The sequence below is a fragment of the Pseudorca crassidens genome, chromosome 16 (genome assembly GCF_039906515.1).
Source record: "Pseudorca crassidens isolate mPseCra1 chromosome 16, mPseCra1.hap1, whole genome shotgun sequence".
Classification (NCBI taxonomy): Eukaryota; Metazoa; Chordata; class Mammalia; order Artiodactyla; family Delphinidae; genus Pseudorca; species Pseudorca crassidens.
The window spans coordinates 17,131,734-17,151,358 of record NC_090311.1 but is presented as its reverse complement, the minus strand read 5'-3'; the positions used below and the strand labels follow the sequence as shown (position 1 = coordinate 17,151,358).

The 19,625-nt window shown below is 45.9% G+C and overlaps 1 protein-coding gene across 41 annotated transcripts in view; it reads left to right on the top strand.

Moving 5' to 3' along the window:
• TCF7L2 (transcription factor 7 like 2) overlaps positions 1 to 19,625 on the top strand; it is a 197,718-nt gene that overhangs the window by 111,010 nt on the left and 67,083 nt on the right. For 16 of the 41 annotated variants that reach the window (XM_067709363.1, XM_067709361.1, XM_067709357.1 and 13 more), the window contains one exon: positions 13,728 to 13,871. The exons of 21 other annotated variants lie outside the window; for them this stretch is intronic. In XM_067709363.1, coding sequence (XP_067565464.1) covers positions 13,728 to 13,871 — 144 coding nt within the window. The remainder of the gene's footprint in view (positions 1 to 13,727; positions 13,872 to 19,625) is intronic. 4 more of the 41 variants (XM_067709362.1, XM_067709354.1, XM_067709385.1 and 1 more) reach the window with 1 other exon arrangement.

Here is a 19,625-nt window from a genome sequence, read left to right as displayed (position 1 = left end):
ACTCCCCTATTTGCTACAAGAAGCCGGAAGATAGAAACACTCGAGAGGTCGTCGTGAGGACAGACGAGCATGCTGGAATATTAGTAGTGGAACGCTTGGTGGGTTAGTTCTGGACCCGGGACCCATGGATTCCTCCCTCTTATTGCCTGGTGGCGACTCCAGTGTTGGTGGGGAGAGGGTTAAACGCTGTCTCCCTCAACTTCACCTCCAGGGGGAATTCCTGCTTTGAGGGTACACTGGGCCGCAGAAGCTTGAGTATCTGTCTTTTGTGATGTTGGAACAGACGTGGAGATAGGGTACCGATTCCCTTGGTGCTAAGAGGGGCTCCAGGGGAATTTCAGGAAACCTTTCCTTTTCTGTATTCTCACCCCCAGGCCCCCCCCCCCCCCCGGCTTTTCTCCCCTGGTTCACACATCGGAGGGAGGAATCTTTTACCTTTTCTGTTCCCGGGGGGCAGCTGCAAGGAATGTTATCAGTGTTGGGACTGGGCACGGGTCCAAACCTTGTCGGTGCCCGAGGTGCCCGAGCTGAAACTGAAGCTGAGCCCGAGACGGCAGAGCCTGCCACGGAGATTTGTCCTCGGCAGCCCGGGGCGTCAGCGACCCCAACAGCGGGGATGGTGCAAACCCCTTCAGGCAGGTCACACGGGTGCAGATCCCCGGAAGACTGCCATGCCATCCCAGATGACTGGGCTCCTCTGGGTTGGGGGCCAGCCTGGGGCTCTGTGGGTGCTGGAGGAAGCAGAGTCGGGGCACCCCATCTTCAGTCACGCGCCCCAGGGAGAGTGGCTGTTCAGACAACTTGCTGTTAATAAATGGGGAAAGTGCCTTCCAGATGACGCGCTCGCTTATACACTCCTTAGATAAGAGGAGCCGATACCCATGTTATTCACGCTTGGAAGACTGGCAGTGGAAACTGAGAAGTTTTTATTTGCAGTGACTTGGTGGGAGCTCATAGCTTGGTTCTTGCCTTGATCTCTGGCTAGCTCTTGTTTCTTGTCTGCCTTTTTTTTTTTTTTTTTTTTTTTTTTGCGGTACGCGGGTCTCTCACTGCTGTGGCCTCTCCCGCTGCGGAGCACAGGCTCCGGACTCGCAGGCTCAGCGGCCATGGCTCACGGGCCCAGCCACTCCGCGGCATGTGGGATCCTCCCGGACCGGGGCACGAACCTATGTCCCCTACATCAGCAGGCAGACTCTCAACCACTGCGCCACCAGGGAAGCCCTCTTGTCTGCCTTTTGGGGCGAAGAGAAACAAGATGCAGGGTGCTTCCCTGCATACATCATGGTAATGATATGGGGGTTGGCACTGGGTCTGAGATGTTTCTGGCGTGTTAGATAAAAACGCGGAGACCAGGCTTCTCGAGGCGGCCTAATGAATTCAGGTGCTAAGTGCTGAGTGATGAACCTGGATGCTGAACTAGAGTCAGTACACCGCTCATGTCCACGAGGCCACCAGGATGCCGGAGCCTGGCTGTGTTTCCATAGGGCAGAGCCGGGTGGCCTGGCGTGAGATGGGAGAGCGCGGCGCGCACCCACTGCACCTGGGTGGATCTCTGTGTCTTTCAAGCAGGTGTCTTTCCAGTCTAGAACTCGGACAGCAGGCAGAGTTCCTGGGCCCCCTTCCTGCTCGGGGTCTGTAGAGAAAGAACCATCGAGTTGTCATTGGGTGAGTGTCAACCCTGGAAACCTAGCTTTTGATGATCACGAGAGGGTTTGGATTTAAATGGGTCACAGGATGTTCTGGACTCTTCCCTGCGGAGCTGCTTCCCGCTCCCATTTTTATTCTTGCAAGCCTTTCCAACCTGTTGGCCTCGGCGTGAGTCACTTAGCCGGACTGCCGCCCATCCCCGTGGCCTGGATGGCTCCCAGCGGGAGTTGCTGGCACGGCGTCCAGAAAACAAACCACACCCCGGGAATGGTGATGCATCGCAGCGTTTCTCCGCTCTGGACAGGAGGCACCGGGGTCTTGAGATGGGTCTGGGGTTTGGCCCCCCTCCCTCTGGCACTGCTGTGACCTCTTGTGCTCGTGGCTGATGAGCAGAGGAATGCTTTCCCGTGGCGGTTTCGAGCGCCGTCGGCAGGCTGACTAATCCACCAGAGGTCCGCGAGGGTGTTGATGCTGCCCGTCTCTTGCTTGAGCACAAACATCCTCTGGGATCTCGTAGATCCTCAGACTCACTTTATGCAGAACCTTCTGGATTTATGAATTAGACTTGGGCTCCATTTTGTATTTTGTTCTTTGGATTCTTTCATTAAGGAGATCAGAGATAAAAATCTCATTGTTTTGCCGTCTGGCTACCAATAGACTCCCCCACTCTGAAGAGGGAGTAGTTTGGGTTTTCTTGAGCGACTGGGGTATCTATTATAGATCAGCAGATTACTACAACTCTGTGGTTTTAAAGAGACCAAAACATACTGGGGACCATGCCCACCCCGCCTTTAGACACACACTAATCTTGCTAGTACTGTCCCTTCATTTGTGAATGACAGTATTAGGGACGCTTAAAAGAGTTGCAGGGCACTATGGGACCTTGGCACACAGTTGAAGGCTACACACTAGTCACTGGGGAGGCTCAGGGGGATGTTTACAGTATCATCATATTTTTCTGGGTTTCCGAAACTGATCGCTGTTGGAGGATTTGGATGAAGGTTGGCTGATTTTGTTGTTGCTGCCGGCTGCTGCTGTGATCTGGGTACCTTTTCAAGCTAGGGCCTCTGCATCCGTCCATGTCATAGGAGAATTTTCAGGCCAGTTATCTTTAACTCATTAGTTCTCAGCTGGGGTGGTTTTGCTCTCCAGGAGACGTTTGGCAACGTCTGGATGCATTTTTGGTTGTCGCAGCTGGGCAGGGGATGCTAGTGTCATCTAGTGGGTAGAGGCCAGAGGTACTGCTAGGGCAGCCTCCCCCCCACCCCCTCCGCATCGCAGAGAATTATCAAAATGTCAGTAGGGCTGAGGTTGAGAAGTCCTGCTTTAACGTGAGTGTTTGAGCAACCATCCCTCTGTTATTCCTGAAACTAAAGAACAGTCTAAGGACTAAGAAAGAATATTTTAAAATGAATGACATCCCAATTTGCCAATGTGTGTTTTAAGCTGTCTTTTTTTTTGGCCAATGACTTTATGTACTTAAAAAATACCTTAGTGGTTTACTAGAGTATTTTTCAAAAAAAAAAAGAAAGAAAAAAAGAAATGGTTAAAACTACACAAACATGATGATTTAAAAGTTAGTAGCTTCTCATGCTTCCAAAAGTCTGTGATGCAGAGAAAAGCCCCTGTGAGCTGTGTTTTGTTTGCTGTGCTCCAGCAACGGGTTTTGATGGTCCCTGGTTAGTCGAATAGATGATGTGAAGTCGTCATATTTGCATTTGTCAAAACCCACTAGTTTCCCACTCACCTAATATTTTCTCTCCATCCCCCCCCCTTTTTTTTTAAATTTAAGTGCAAGACCCAACCAAATCATCTTGTTTCTCCTGGAATACTAAAAGTTTTTTTTTTTTTTTTTTTTTTTTAAGGTATAGCTCCAGATTACCTTCTAGAGTTCACATTCTGCTTTCTAAATCCTATTCTTAAAAGGAGCCGTACATATGATGTATGAACAGTACATCATAAATTTCATGGCTCCTCCATGACATTTCTGGGGAAGTAAATGAAAGGTGTAAATTAAGAAAAGCAAGTGTTTGTGGTTCCCACTTTAACCTTCTGTTATGTTAAATGGCTTTGTCGAAGAGGGCTGTCATTGCTTTTGAAAACTTGGGAAAATCCACAGCAAGCTGTGCTATTAGTTGCCTTTGGGACCGCAAGATGTTTGATGTGAAAATTATATGGCCACATCTAATTGGGTATATTTTCACCCCACCAGATACCAACTTGAGATGACTCCTCCTCCTGCCCTGCTTTTTTAGCTCAATTGTTTAACCTGAATTTCATGCTATTGAGAGTTGCATTCCAGTAATCCAAGTGCTATTTTTCAGTGTCTTTTGTTCAGTAGCATGTCTGCATGACCGAACCATATACATTTCTAGACATCTGGCAAGAGCTGGATATTAATCCCTCCCTGATTGGGGGAACGGTAAGACCTATGACTTCTCCATAATTCACACTCCTCCTTGTGCCCTGTGGAAACCTAGCCAGTCAGTGGAAAGAAAACAGAAGGTCTCTGGACCTCTGCTTCCTGTGAAATGGGAATGATAATTCTTATCCTGCCTGTTTCCCAGAGTTGTGTATTCGTTTCAAATAAAATGTGCTCAGAATTCAAATAGAAAGCAGTTAGAGATACGATAATGGTGGTTAGACCAACTGAAACTTCAGAATTTTTTAAAAATTAGTTTATTCACGTACTATGCAGTTCACCCATTTAAAGTGTACACGTTAATGATTTTTAGTGTATTTGCAGAGTTGCAACCATCACCACAATCAAGTTTAGAACATTTTATCACCTCCAGAAGAAACTCCATACCCATTAGCTGTCACTCCCCATTTCCCCCAACTCATCCCCCATTCCCCATCTATTCTCTGTCTCTGTGGATTTGTCTGTTTTAGACATTTTGCGTATATGGAATCATACAATATGTGGTCTTTGGGGACTGGCTTCTTTCACTTAGCTTAGTGTTTTCAAGATTCATCCATGTTGTGGCGTCTGTCACTATTTCATTACTTTTTTTATAGCCAAATAATATTCCATTGTGTGGATAGATCACATTTTATTGATCCATTTATCAGTTGATGGTAAACTTCAGAATTTTAAAAATATTAATCTAGACCGTATTTAATTGTTGAAATTATCCCTTTCCTTTTTATCGGAAGTTAAGTGCTCTTATGATAAATACTGTTACAAGGCAAAGATTTCCAAGTCTGTGAGTGGTCTGCGTATTTGAAGACATACTTAACCTCCTCAGACTCTGCTTGGAACCAAACATTGGATAAAGATGACTTCAGAGTTTGGGTCTCCCGGAGGCACTGAATGCGTTTAATCTATGGAAGTAGTAACTATTGCTAGTAAGTTTTTCTGTATGTTGACCAAGGATTAAGATTTTATCTCCAGTGACTCACACTTGTTCCTGATAGCCGCTATCTCCTTTTTCTTTATTTTCTCCTCAGGTGGTAATGACTCAAATGGCATCCACCTAAGACTGTGATGAGAAGAGGTCTAGGGAGTCTGTTTGTTTTATATTTGGTTTGCTTTTTTGTTACTGCTTTGGTTTGTTAGTTTTACCTGTTGTAAATATTAAGAAGCCCAGGTATGTTGACACTCTGGAGATAGGAAAATTCATCTTGTCCCGATTTGCTGCACTGGCTCGCGTCTGCACTGTGGTTGATTTGATGTGGCCGAAGGTGGAATTTCTCTGTTCAGGGTGGTGGGCCCAGCCTGGGTCAGCCGCTTGGTCATCAGTTCCGATCACTACCCTCCAGGACTGTCTTTGGCATTCGTGTCCCTTAAGTACTTTGAGGGGAAACGTTTCAGGGCACACGTGAGTTTTTTTCTTTATTGGCTGCACATGTGAGCCATATGAAGATGATTTTCACTCCAAGAAACCTGAATAGTCTTTAAGAGAACTCTGAAAACTAGGTGTTCCCTCAGAGCCATCTCAGTGAGAATATGTGAGTGATTTTTCTGGGCCTGACTACACGTTAGCAGGGCCCATCCATTTAGTGGTGAGAAGAAATGGGAGCAGGATGGGATTGACTCTCAAGGTTCTCTTTATTAAAAATATAAGTATTCGGGGTAGAAGAATAGCCAACAACTTGGGTGGCATGGGATAATTTGTCTCATCCCCTTATCTTTTATCCTGTGGCTCCAACTCTCCCTTTCAAGCTGAGAAACCCCGAATACCATAGTCCTGAGAGAATTCATCACCCCCATCCAGGCAGGACCCGTTATGGTGTCCCAGGTGTGTGCCCAGTGACAATAGTGGCGGCCGCTCAAGTTATGAAATTAGCAATAGTGTGATTCGTTCCGGGGATGACAGCTGGGGGATGACTGTCATTCTGGAACCAGGGATGTTAGAGAATGGAGCTGGCAAGCCTCTCCCCAAATTCTCATGTACCTTCCCGTTCTGAATGAGATGGTGTCAAGAGTGGTCCTGCCTGTGGGCATCCTTTTTTTTTTTTTCTGTGTGTTTTTTTGAATTTTATTTTTTTATACAGCAGGTTCTTATACATATTGGTGTATATATGTCAATCCCAATCTCCCAATTCATCACCCCCCTCCCCCTTCGCCACTTTCCCCCCTTGGTGTCCATACGTTTGTTCTCTACATCTGTGTCCCTATTTCTGCCATGCAAACCGGTTCATCTGTACCATTTTTCTAGGTTCCACATATCGTCCATTGTTTTTGAATATTTATAACCTTATATCCTTGCAGTGTGAGTCCCTCTTTCACGATGTTTGGGGAGAACTTTTTTTTCAAATTATTTCAATTCAGTAAGTTTTTACGCCATTAGTATAATGCATTTCAGCCAAAATGGTTTGTTTTTTCATAAACGCTGAGAAGGTTTAAATAACATTTTCTCGTCAGTTAGCCGTCATTTGCACAGTTATTGCACCATGAAGACCCTCTGGAGTTTGATGTTGTCAGGAAACATATTAGCAGAAAATAGTATGTTATTATCTAATGCTAATAATTGGTGAGTAGAAATGAGAAGAGAAGACATTTAATTGGGGCTCCTGTGGCTAACAAGATGTGAATTATAAAAACATTTCCAGGAGAAGTTCCAGGGTTTGTCTAGAAACCTGTTATTTGCATTCTAAAACATTTGGTCCCCATTGATCTGAGAGGAGGGTGCTGTTGATCTCCACTGCTTGCTTTTTCAGAGCAAAGCACTCTAAATTTCCTGAGTAGTAACTAGCTCCCCAGGCACACCTGGTCTCTGTGTTGTCTTTACAACCTCTCAGCTCCATTTCTGGGTGCTTTTTTTTTTTTTTTGTCTTTTTGTAGGCGATATGTTGGTTTTTAAAGAGAGGATTACCAAGTACACATCACCAATCCCAATCAGACTCTCTCCCCCTCTTGGTCCCTTGATTCTGTGCAGTGCTGTTCATGGCCCCCAGGGGCGTCATATGGACCCACATCCCTTCCCGGAGGCTTTCCTGGGAGGAGGAGCTATCCTTTGGCAAAAATCTCATTAACAGCACGATATTACATTTATTTATTAGCTGGATTCACAGTGGACCTGAGCTTCTGCCTCCAGTTCTTCCATAGGGGTCCTCTGCCCACACGTGTGAATCAGCTCCTGTTCTCTCAAAGTAATGGATGAGCATGGTTTTTCATGAGCTCGTTGGCATTTTGCTTGTCTGGAAAGATTACACTGTTAATCTCTCAGTTCCATATGCAAATAATGGAGATGGAGGTCGCAGGGAAAAGCTTCACTTTTCTACCTGCTTGAGGTCACCACGGAACCTCATCACTGTCTGAGGAAACAGATGGGAAAGATGCACTGGTGCTCTGCTAGTGTATGGGTGTCCAAGGAATTAGGTTGGCCGTAGAAAGGATTTCGTTTAGTGTTCCAGCGATGTCTATTAGAACTTCATTTATTTTTTGCATGCCTTAGCTAAATTCCCAATATTAAGGTTAGCTATTTCACGTTATCACCATCCCAGAAAGCCTTGCCTTCACTTAAAGTCAATTAATTTAGTTAATTTGACATAACCAATAATTTAGTCAATTAAGTCAGTTAATTTAGTGTTGATGTCAGCTAAAAAATAAAAGCATGTCCTTTATTCAAAATTACTCAAGTAACTTTTTAAAACTTTATTCCCAGTTCTTCAAAAGATATTTTATATGACTTTTCCTTCATTGTTTATACCATAATTAAAAAGTATGTTTTATTTTCAACTTCTTGAGAAGTATTTTTTTCCCCAGAAAACAAAAGTTGGCAACATTTTCTTTAAACTAATAAACACCTTTTGAAATGATGCTACAAATTCCCGTTTGTTATACCTTATTGCTAAAATATTTTTCCTTGGCCATGTAGATATTTTATCTGGTAAAAGAAAGCTTTTGCTCCTTGAATATAACTTTCTTCAGTAAATATCGCCTCTTATGTAATGGCCACGTCTAGATATCCAGGCACGTTGGATTTGTACTGAGAGCGATTGGAGGACTTGATTGTATCCCCCGCCTCTACGTTTTGCTCGCCCTGCAGCATTGGAGCACGCTGGAGGGTGAACAGGGCCCTCACAAGTCATCTAGCAGCTGGCACCCTCACGTGACTTGACAAACTGAGCCCCAGAAGTACAGGGCGCACAGCTAGTTGGTGGGAAGTGGCAGTGACAGTGAGGCCCCACATCTGTCTCTCCGCTGAGACTGAGGAAGAGGTGAACTGTGCTTTGCAAAAGGCTAGGCTAAGGGTTGACCTAACATCGGCTCCTTTTGTGTTCATTCTGTTTGGTTCCTGGTCTCTCTCTCACTAAGATGAGGTCCTCAATGGCCAAGGCAGACTTTATTTCTACATCCCTTGAGTGTAGGGGTGATGATTACGTTTCACCACATGCCAGCTCTGAGCAGGGTGGCCAGGTGATACTGACACGGGTAAGGGAAGAGGGAGCTGCCGTAGGTGAGCCGGGTACTTGCCATTCCTGACTGCAGGCCACTGTCTTCCATATTGGAGGATACCCGCCTATCTCTGTATGCACACAGGTGTTCAGTGTGTACACACACACGCACCACACATAGACTCTCACACCTTGTCACTCACACACACTCACATTTTGGAAAAATAATCATGAAAAATAATGTTGCACACATTTGCCACGTCTGTGATGGTATCCTGTTTTGGGGAAAAACTGGCTTCACCTTTAATGACAAAAATGGTAGCTTGCCTGGAGCCGTGATGCCAGTTTTTTTGCATCTGTGTTGTTTGGTAAGATCTTTCAAACGTAAGTAGTTCCCACCAGAGTTAACTTACCTTCAGAGGTGGTAATTATTGATGGACTCAAAGCTAGATCAGCATGACCTGTAGACCTGAAATCTCTTTTCGAGGTTATGTACGTGTGTGTGGGCTCTGGTTGGTTGGTTGGTTGGATGGCTGGCTGCCTGCTGTTGCTTATTTGTTTTGGTGTCCTTGTTTGTACACACATGTGCGTGTGTATGTGAGTAAATGATAAAGAGATAAGAGGTTTTTGCCCTCCCTCCAATTTTTAAAAAATTGTCATTTTACTAGTTTGCTTCTTCAGTGGAAGGGCGCTTGCCCACGTCCTTCTCTCAAATGGATTTCTTATCCCTCCAAAGATGCTGCAGTTTCAGAATAAAACTCGTCCATGTTATGCATAGAACCCCTATCTCCTAGTTTTTAAAACCTGGGTTTTGGTTTGTTCTTTTCTAGCTGTGTCGTCCTGGGTAGGTCCTAGTTTTAGGCCTAGACTTAGAGATTTTAAAAAATCATAAGGAATTCAATTCCATGATTTCTAAGACCCATTCCATTTCACAATTCTGATATCTTTGAGAGACCCACAAATAATCCTTTCCCTCTTGCTTGGGGGGAGAAAACATATAAAAACACAACCCCAAATATATTAGGGTTCTCCAGAGAAACAGAACCAATAGGAGATAGATAGACAGACAGACAGACAAGTAGAAAAAGAGACTGATGGTCAGGAACTGGCTCATGCAGTTAGGAAGACCAACGAGCCCGTAGAACTGCAGCTGGTGAGCTGGAGACCCAGGAGAGTTTATGGTGTAGCTGTAGTTGAAGTCTGGAGGCCTGAGAATCAAACGAGCTGATGGTATTAGTTCTGGTCCAAAGGCTGGCGGGCTTGAGACCCAGAAAGAGCCTATGTCTTAGTCCAATTCCGAAGGTAGGAAAAAAAAAAAAAACCCCAGTGTCCCAGCTCAAAGGCAGTTGGGCAGGCAGAGTTCTCCCTTATTTGGGGGAGGAACAGCCTTTTGTTCCCATTCAGGCCTTCAACAGATTGGATGAGGCCCACCCACATTCGTAAGGGCATTCAGTTTTACTCATTCTACCAATTTTAACTCATCCAAAACACGGAAATGCTCAGAGTAATGTTTGACCAAATATCTGGGCACCCCATGGCCCAGTCAAGTTGACATATAAAGTTAACAATCACACCAAACTTTACTGAAACAAAATTGAAAGCTTTTGCCTTTTTCTTCCTGCCCTAAGAGGTGGGTTTAGAATTCTCCCAACAGCTCTTGGCTGTTGGCCAAATTTGGTCAGAATAACAAATTTCATAGAAAATCTTTATTTCTGGAGGCTTTAGTCTATTTAAGGGTTTTGGTTTTTAAATGCTTTTCAGCTCCTCCTATATTCTTTTCTTTTGTGTTTATTTTTCCTGGCAGAGCAATTTGTCCTTTCTGGCTCGTTGGTTTCCATTCTGTTGCATTAACATTTGAATATTGCCCAGCCACCTGTTGAAGGCGGCTGTAAGCTCATAAAGAAACCAGATAGTAGAATATTCAACTAATGCTCTAACTTCTTAGTGGTACATCTTGATTCTGCTCCATGCGGCCACGTCCAGAACTGGTCAACACCCCATGTCCTCAGGGGCCAAGCCATCAGAGAAGATGAAACCTGCCATGTCTGTCTTGACATGGTACAGCCTCAACTTCTGGAGACCACATCTTAATAGAGTCAGTCAGTGTAGCTGGTGGCTTCAGCGGCACTAGAGGAGGAGGGCCGAGTGACAGTTCTAGCAGGTGTGTGGTTTCTCAAGGCTACCACCTCCACCCCAGAGACTGGCCACAAGCCACATTCATTCTTATTTTGAAAAGTCCTAGACACTTACTCCAATATATTGCCTTGTAATAATCCCCGCATCATGCCTGGAGCATGAAACTGGCGAGGCCTTCATTTACTTTTCCTGGAGCGTCTCCAGTTTTTTCCACGTTACTGCTTGATGTGTGGATGGACGATTATCGAGGTCATTCTAAGACAACTAGAATTCTCTGGTCAGGGTGCCCTTCTCTTGCCTCAAACCCAGCCCAAACTGGCCTAAGGAAAATGAGTGTATTGACCCATAATTGAAAAGTATACAGGTAGCGTGGCTGGATCCGGGGGCCCATATGCCAGGACATCATTTCCTTCCAGCTCTTGACTCTGCTCTCCTCCAGGTTGACTTCATTGCACGGAAGCAGGTTTGAGTCCAGAGAGACTTTATCTTCCCCACAATTCTGAATCGGTGGCTGGGTAAGGGGGTGTGATGTGCTGAGTGCATTTGGACCGTGTACACCTACCCCTCCGTGCAGGTCGGGATAGGGTCCACTCTACCCAGACTGTATGGCTTGAGAGTTAGGGTGGTACCTGCTGTGTAATTCAGGGCACTGTTACCAGAAAAAGCATGAATAGATGCTGAGCAGAAAACTTGGCAGACATCTGCCTTCATAATCTTTAGGATGTGTTGAAGAGTCTTAGATTTGGTAGGGAAAGGCTCAACTAGAGTTTTGTCGTGGAACAAAAGGATTTGGTATTTGTATATACATTTGGATCTGTTTATAAGACATAGCCCCCAGATTTGAATTGGCTTATAAGACCTCATATTATGTAAAAAGATTAGAAATGAATAATTAAGGAAATTAGAATAAAGAGCAAAGCAGGGTAGACCCCTAGGATAAGATGGGGGTAAGGTTAATCGCACACATTTCAAAGCTGGTAGATCCTACAGTATTGGTAGGCGTGACCTGCAGATTTGGCTCTGAGGTTCCCAGGAATGGAAGAGTATCTAGATCCTATACAGAGGCGTGCGTGTGTGTGTGTGCACGTGCGTGCCCATGAGCATAACAAGCCTGTGTGCAAGCCCCTGTGGGAGTACAGGCCCTAAGGAAAGGCCATGGGAAGATAATAAAGAGAATGTGATCTGCGGTAACCTTAGATACATTTCTTTTACAAACTCCTGGGGTGCTTGCCCTCGGGAACCTTGCCTCTTTGCTCTCAGCATTGTGTTAGGAAACAAAATAAGCAGACAAGGATTGAAACCCCCATATTGCTGGGTTCCCTTCAGGAACAATTGGAGGGCTAAACCATGGCCCCTTTGGTGGGAGGCAGTTAAGGTGAGTCACGGCTGCGACAAGGCAGAATAGGAGGACCTTGGTTGTCAAGCTGGGCTAATCTTGAAAATGGACTCATGATTGCCCAGTGACTCACATTCCTGTTTACAAACGAGCCCCGTGGAGAAATGCAGAGTGGGAGGCTCTGCTTCCTGGGTGGAGACCAGAGACCTCCAGGGATGGGCAACCAGTGCTTCCTCTAGGGCTTCGGCTGCCCTTCCTGGGAGCAGAGCTTGGGGCTCCCGGCAGTGGTGACTTTAAAAGTCCAGCCACGGGGACAGTTGCAAGCAGCAAGGGCCCTAGAGTAGCGCCAGTTTGCAGGAGATGTGGCTTCTTCTCAATGTGGGTGTTCACATGGCTTTCGGCTGGTTTTAATCCACCTGGATAAGCCCCCACCTCCCCCATCGGAGGACCAGGTTATACGGGAACCATGTAAGTTATTCTAGAAACGTGGCTGCTGTTCTGTAGATTTGTCCGTATTTCCATTGCTTCCCTAACTCCTAGAGTCTTTGGTACCCACTATGCTCATCCTGCTATTCAGTGAATAGCAGAACATAAGATATCGGATATTGTGCTCAATCTCATGTTCTTAATCCTGAATTCTATTATGTGGGATTAAAAAGGGTGAAAAATTTGTTCATGGGCTTTTCCTTCACAAAAAACTTTTTAAAAACTAGAGTGGAGAAGTTTTTAAACTTCTTACAAGGCAGATAAACTTCATTGTAAAGGAAGACATAATCCTTTGCAATGAACACAAAAGGCATAGATCTTTTCTTTCTTTCTTTTTTTTAAAGGCGATTAGAATGATATTTCCTTGTTGTGAAATAGCCCTTCTTGGACCCCACGTCGCTCTTAACACCCCTCAATTCTCTACCCCATTTACAGAGCAATAGTCAACATCTGGACAGGCAAATGCATCCACATAGCACCACCATGAGTTGACTGAGACCTGGTCCAGGTCCCCCCCCTCCCTCGCCATTTACTAGCTGTGTGACCTTGGGCATGCTCCTTAACGTCTCTGAGTCAGTTTCCTTGTCTGTAAAATGGGCACGACAGTAGTACCTACCTCACAGGGTGGTTGTGAGGAATAGCGGAATAATATGAACATTCCTGTCCAGAACCCCAGAGAAGCAGCGCTCATCGTAGGGCTCCAGCTGGGTTGAAGTGCAGTAGAGCACGTACTTCCTGAGCCCTCAGGGTGTGAGCTGCCAGATCTTTCAAGGGGTCCAGACATGTCAGTGTAGTTGCTGCTCTCAAAAAGACGGCAGCCTGGCAGAGGGAAAGGTATTAAGACAGCTCCCCAGACAGCTCTAGCATTGCGTGGAACCCTATACAACTGCAGTTTTGTAGGGTAGAAATAGCAGCAATATCACATGGTTTAAACTAATGGAAGATTCAGTAAGGTAAGTTGAGAGAGAGAAAATGCTAGCCAGCGGGCTTCTCAGAGGAAGGAGTGGCGTGTCCCTAGGGGGAACGATGGGCAAGGGTGGGCTCAGCGGGAAGGGATGCATCAGAAAGGCTGCTAAGAGGAGGTTGTGTTGAAGATGTCGCTGGCCAGCAGGGAGGTGGAAGAGTTCTGGGTTCGTGCGGGGAACCATGATCCTCCCCGCTTGGAGTTTGGAGAGAAGCGGGGGTAGGACAGGAAGTCAGGCTGGGGGCCGTGAATGCCTTGCTGACTGCGCCCCGCCTCCCTCCCGAGCCTCACTCTGTTCCCCTTTCTTCCTGGCAGCAGTGCCCCCTCCCTTGCTGCACTCAGGGACATGACTGTCAGCACTTCTACCCCCCCTCAGACTTCACTGTCAGCACTCAAGTCTTCAGGGACATGAAAAGGAGCCATTCCTTACAAAAGGTTGGGGAGCCCTGGTGTTTGGAGGTAGGTCTCGGAGCAGAATGACGGTATGAGATGAGCGGACTCTGAACTGAAACCACCCATCCAAAGTTTACCTCCCGCTAGGGCAGTGCCCACCGCCGTGGTCCCCAGTTCCCGTCACATCGCTGTCACTTCGGGTGCCATGATGTCTGGGTGTGCTGACCACGGATAGGTTTATCATAGCCATAAAAATGCCAGCTTACCAGGACAGGGTATAGAGGGAGGTGGTCCCGCGAACCCGAGGCGCTGGGCTCCCAGTTAAAGCCACGTGGTCCGGTGTCCCGCGGAGCTTCCGTGAGAATGATGAGCAACACGTTATCCCATTAAACTTGACCCCCAGGAAACAATTTCCTGGGACTCTTCAGAGCTTCCAGTGGAAGAGAAGTTATCACCTGAACTTTGTCTTTGTTCTTTAGAACTTACAGATTTTCTTTTAGAATTCAAGGTGCTGGGCAACACCCGCCCTTCTGCAGTGGTATCTTCCTGAGGCAGCCCGTGAATGGCTTTGCTGGCAGATGTCACTCTCCAAGGACAGGAAGCGCGTTGTTAATTTCCTTTAAATAATTCAATACGATGTCAATACCCCACACTGCTCGGTGCTTGAGAGTGACAGTTCTCTTCAAATTTGTAGTCCCAAAGAATAAAGAACATCTAGAACATGCTTTCATCTTCAGAAAAGTACAAGTCAATGCAGATAAATTGTAAGGTAACTCTTTAGACTTAAAGAGTGAATGCTTGAGTACTAATGCTAGCTTTTAAGTTTTTTTAGAAAGAAAAGTGAATATTTAAGAGGCAATTAGTAAAGCCTCTGTCTTTGAAAAATACTTATTGTATCCCTACTGTGCGCTGGCTGCTGGGCTGCGTGTTAGGGCTGCAGGGACAGAACACAGCAGAGGCCTAGAATCGCAGGTAACGTGTACGTGCGTCTTGCCTTTGGAGAGGGAAAAGGCGGGTGAAATCATCTTTAAAAGCTTGTTCTGATCTAAAAAGTGGTAAATAGCCCTATGAGAGAACTAGAGACACAAAGAGAAACAAGTAGAAAAAAATATAAACACCCACGTTCTTTTTTACCTAGTTATAATCTCTTAATGTTTGGATGCAGTTCTTTCTTGTCATTCATGTGTCTAAAGTTAAAAATGTTTCGTAAAATTGGAATGGTACCTTACAGAGTTTTGTATTTTTCTTTTCACTGGGTTGCTCTTATACACCATAATGCGTTTTAATTCTGGTTAGTAACTTCACGCGTGGGTGTCTTGTGGAAATCTTCCTGTCTAATTGTTCCCCTCTGGCCAGATGTGACTGAAACTGAGGATGTAGTCTAGGGTCTTTTGACACCACATGCTCCTTCCCCTCTTCTGATGAGGACTGTGCCCGGATTACACGTGTCCCGTGCATGTGTACGGCCGTGTCTTTAACTGGCCTGGGTTGGACAGAGCTGTTTCACTTCTTTGCAGCAGCCCTGACCCGAAGGAGGCTTTTTCTCAGCAGCCACTCCTTGGTCTGGCTTTTAATAAGAGTCTCTGTTCATTCTGACTGTGGACGATAAGGCCATACCGATCATAGTTATTCCTCCACCAGGGCCTGGCAAATGGTAACTCATTAATCTTTGGTCAGAGTTATGAGGTAGATAAAAGAGAACCAGGCACCCATTCTGCGTTGAGGAAAATGAAACAGAAAGTCGGGGTTTCTTCCTTATAACTCAAGATCCACAGGCGCTGATTAGATCCCCGGCGCCAGTGACTACGCTCGTTTCTCAAGCTTTGCCCTCAGGACAGGGAAGCATCTCTTGGGGAAGTGCTAATACACCCAGCTTCCAGAATTGGGTCTAAATCCCTAAGTTGTGAATAGACCAGACACAGAGACACCACCACTCGGGCTGTGTGACCTCGGGCAAGTTACCCAAGTGCTCTGTGCTTCAGTCTCCCCAAGATGACATGTGAGCTGTTGTGAGCATCAGTGGAGTTGAGGATATAAAGCGGAGGCTTGGCTTGGCCAGAGGTGCTGGCGTGCTCGGTCTGGCGCAGACACCCAGCAGGATTCTGGAGGCATCGCACACTGGTAGTGTGTCCGTGTGATGGGCTGGCCTCTGCTGGGGGGGGCGGTATCTCAGTCGTGCTGCATGCTTTCCACGCACAGCTTAGGTGTGTTCGAGATGGTTCTGGGTAGCATAGTGGAAACCTTGCATGACCGGAGTCAGAACTAGGTTTGAGTCCAGCGTTCTCCCACCTCTGCCGGCAAGATGCTTCATCCCTCTGTGATGCATCCCTGTGTCTGTTAAAAGAGGATGGTAGGGGAATCCCTGCCCAGCCTGCTTCACTGGGCACCTATCAGGATCCCTTGAAATACTGATCAAAGAGACTTTTAATACAGTGCTTCCTACGGCCCAGGCACTTCCGTAAGCGATTTGTGTATATTAACTCGTCAGAACCTGACAACACCCCTAAGAGGAAGGTGCTGTGATTATTGCCATTTTGCAAATGAGCCACAGAGAGGTTAGGTAACTTGCTTAAGATCACAAAGGGGTGGAGCTCTAAAACTGCTGTTAATGAAAGACCCTGGCAAAATAGCCCATGGTTTGGAGCCTTCTCCACCAATCATCTTCCACCTGCTAAAGGAGATTGGGTTAGGTCCTGTTCAATGCCCAGCCATCCCAGGAGCTGGGAGGAAACTTCTGGTTCAGGACATGCAGAGTCCAGTTTTTGCTTTTCAGGTACCATATCTAGAATACTTTCTACCCCATCCATACTTAGCCTTCATTGTCCCTGCTCTCTCTTCCCTGTGATTCGGCTTGATTCTAACCCTTTAGAATCAAGGCTGTCTCCTCTAGGGAAATAAGGTTGGTAGACCAGTTGATTGATTAACTATGACTAAGAAAGTCAACGTCCACCTGGGCAGGCATGAGTCACTTCTTTCTAGTTAGCTATTCATGGCCATTTTAAAGCTCACCACACAAAGTCATTACACTGAGGCTATTACCATGTTTAATAGTGACAATAATAGGGCGTGACCCATGGCATAAATGCATTCAGATAAGAAAGAAAGAGTTTTTTCCTGTAATTGCTTAGTCAATACCATTTTTACGGAAATGCTTGCAAACAAACTTTTAAAAGTTTCTTTGTTCAGATCCTTCTCTTATTCCTTCGTCTTGAAGGACTTCTCTGAACTCTTCCTGGTCAGTGGCTGGGGGTTAGGAAGACGATACCCTCTGTCCCTTCTGATAGTTTGGTTGACCTACCTTTTTGCTAGTTTTGAGCCTAATTTTGTTTCTTCTTTAGGGGTATGTGAGTGAGTGTGTGTGTGTGTGTGTGTGTGTGTTGTGTGTGTGTGAATTCAGGAGGGGGCACATTATTGCTGGTACTTGCTTATTAACTTCTCAAGTTAGGCATTTAAGGAAAAAAAAAAGGTTTCAGCTAACTTTGCAAAGCCAGTCACATAGACAGGGAGTTAACCATTTTGGTGAGAGGAAATGAAACTTTTCTTAGGTTTATTAGACCACATCCTATAAATCTGTGGCTTATTATGTGTCTGGTTTCTAAAAAGCATGGCATCATGGCCAAAGTTTTATTTTTGCTTATTAGTCATTGAAACAAATATAGATATTGCTTCACTTCCTTAGTTCTATGTTTTTCAATACGTTATGTATGGAAAATCTGGATTTACACAACAAAGTACATTAGAAAGGGGAAGTATTTGCTTTATAAATCTCTGCATTATAACTTTGGATTACCAAGCATTCAGTTAAGCTAAAATGTTTTTTATTATTATTATTATTATTTTTTTAATTAATTAATTAATTTATTTTTGCTGTGTTGGATCTTCATTTCTGTGCGAGGGCTTTCTCTAGTTGTGGCAAGCGGGGGCCACTCTTCATCACGGTGCGCGGGCCTCTCACTATCGCGGCCTCTCTTGTTGCGGAGCATAGGCTCCAGACGCGCAGGCTCAGTAGTTGTGGCTCACGGGCCCAGTTGCTCCGCGGCATGTGGGATCCTCCCAGACCAGGGCTTGAACCCGTGTCCCCTGCATTAGCAGGCAGATTCTCAACCACTGCGCCACCAGGGAAGCCCTAAGCTAAAATGTTTAATTCACCCTCCCTCTCCTGATTACATAGAGAAGCAGGATGAGAAAACAGTAAAAATATTTCTCAAAGGCAGAGTTAACATTTTGACATACTTCCTTCCAGTCTTTTAAAGGTTGTGTTTTAAACAAATCATAGGTGGGCTCCTATCATATATGCAATTATTTTCTGTCTGTCTCACATCTCTTGTAATAGAAGCCCTTTCCTGCGTATCCTGTGAAGACGCTTGGTAAAACTTCTAGTGGTGTCCATTCCAGAATTGGGTACCTCTCGATATGCTCAGTCATTGCCCCAGGGCAAACACACTGTTTCTAAAGTTCCACTATTACAGTCTGGTTGCATCTCATGTGGGAGAGAGTGTGAGTTGAAAATAACAAAGACAGAATAGAATGACTTTGGACATTCCATAATGTCCCCATGATATATATGAGCCATGGCTTAGCACGCACAGCCCCGGATCATTCTGAGTGAGTGATCCAGCAAATTCACCCCCTCCCTAAATTCCTTCTCAGGGTGGGATGGCTGATGGGGCCACTCATATTATTTTGCAGAGCTTCTCCTTTTTCTGTGTGCAAAGCTTCTTTGTTGAATTCTTCTGGGTTAAATGGGCACGTGAATTTCCTCTGCCGAATTATGGCCCCAGTAGTATAGATGGGCACTGCAGTGCCTAACTTGGAATTTCTGGCACCTCAAAGAAGCCACACTCCCAGGTGAAATGGTGGTGTTTCCCCCGCTGCTTATCACAGCCCCCTACGGGATGGACACAGCTTGGCCACAACTTGCACAGGGCTTCCCACCAGGGACACAGGCCCAGAGAGGGAGAGGATCATTCTGGGCCCTATTTCCCAAGTTGACCATTCCTTGGACTAAAGGCTGTGAACACTGTTCTTTTCACTTCTTACACTTTTCTCCGCCCCGGGAGGTTGGTATACAGAGTAGGAAGCCCAGGCAGGGTGCGTGGACGTCTTCTAAGGACCCCATCCCTTGGATGGTGGGAGTGGTTTCCGGCCCTGCATCCAGGCTCTGGGGTCACCTGACATCAGCTCGGACACCACAGACTCGATCGCGGCTCTTATCTCTGTGGCTGCCTCTCTTTTCCCCCTTCTTTGTGAGTCACATGTTTTCTTTGCATCTCATATGACAAAGGTTATTAATAGAGAAGACTCTGGGCCTTCCGTGCAGGACATCTTGTCATCCACACAGTTCATTGTTTTGGATCCTCCCCTTTTGGAATTCTGTGAGGTGACAGATAAGTTTGTTTTTTTTTTTTGCGGAACACGGGCCTCTCACTGTTGTGGCCTCTCCCGTTGTGGAGCACAGGCTCCGGACGCGCAGGCTCAGCGGCCACGGCTCACGGGCCCAGCCGCTCCGCAGCATGTGGGATCCTCCCGGACCGGGGCACGAACCCGTGTCCCCTGCATCAACAGGCGGACGCTCAACCACTGCGCCACCAGGGAAGCCCTCACAGATCAGTTTTTAATGGGCTACACTGTGTCAGGGGAGAGTTTAAATTAACCTTCAGGCTTTTTATACCTTAGGGGCCCCTCAAATCATAATACATGGTCAGTAGTTGAAGAGAGGTCATAGATGCTTTTTACTCACGGTTTTGACATTATCTATCAAGTCTGTCTGTCTGTCTCTCCATGTTGTGATACCTTTGTTTCTCAGAGTACCTTCCTATG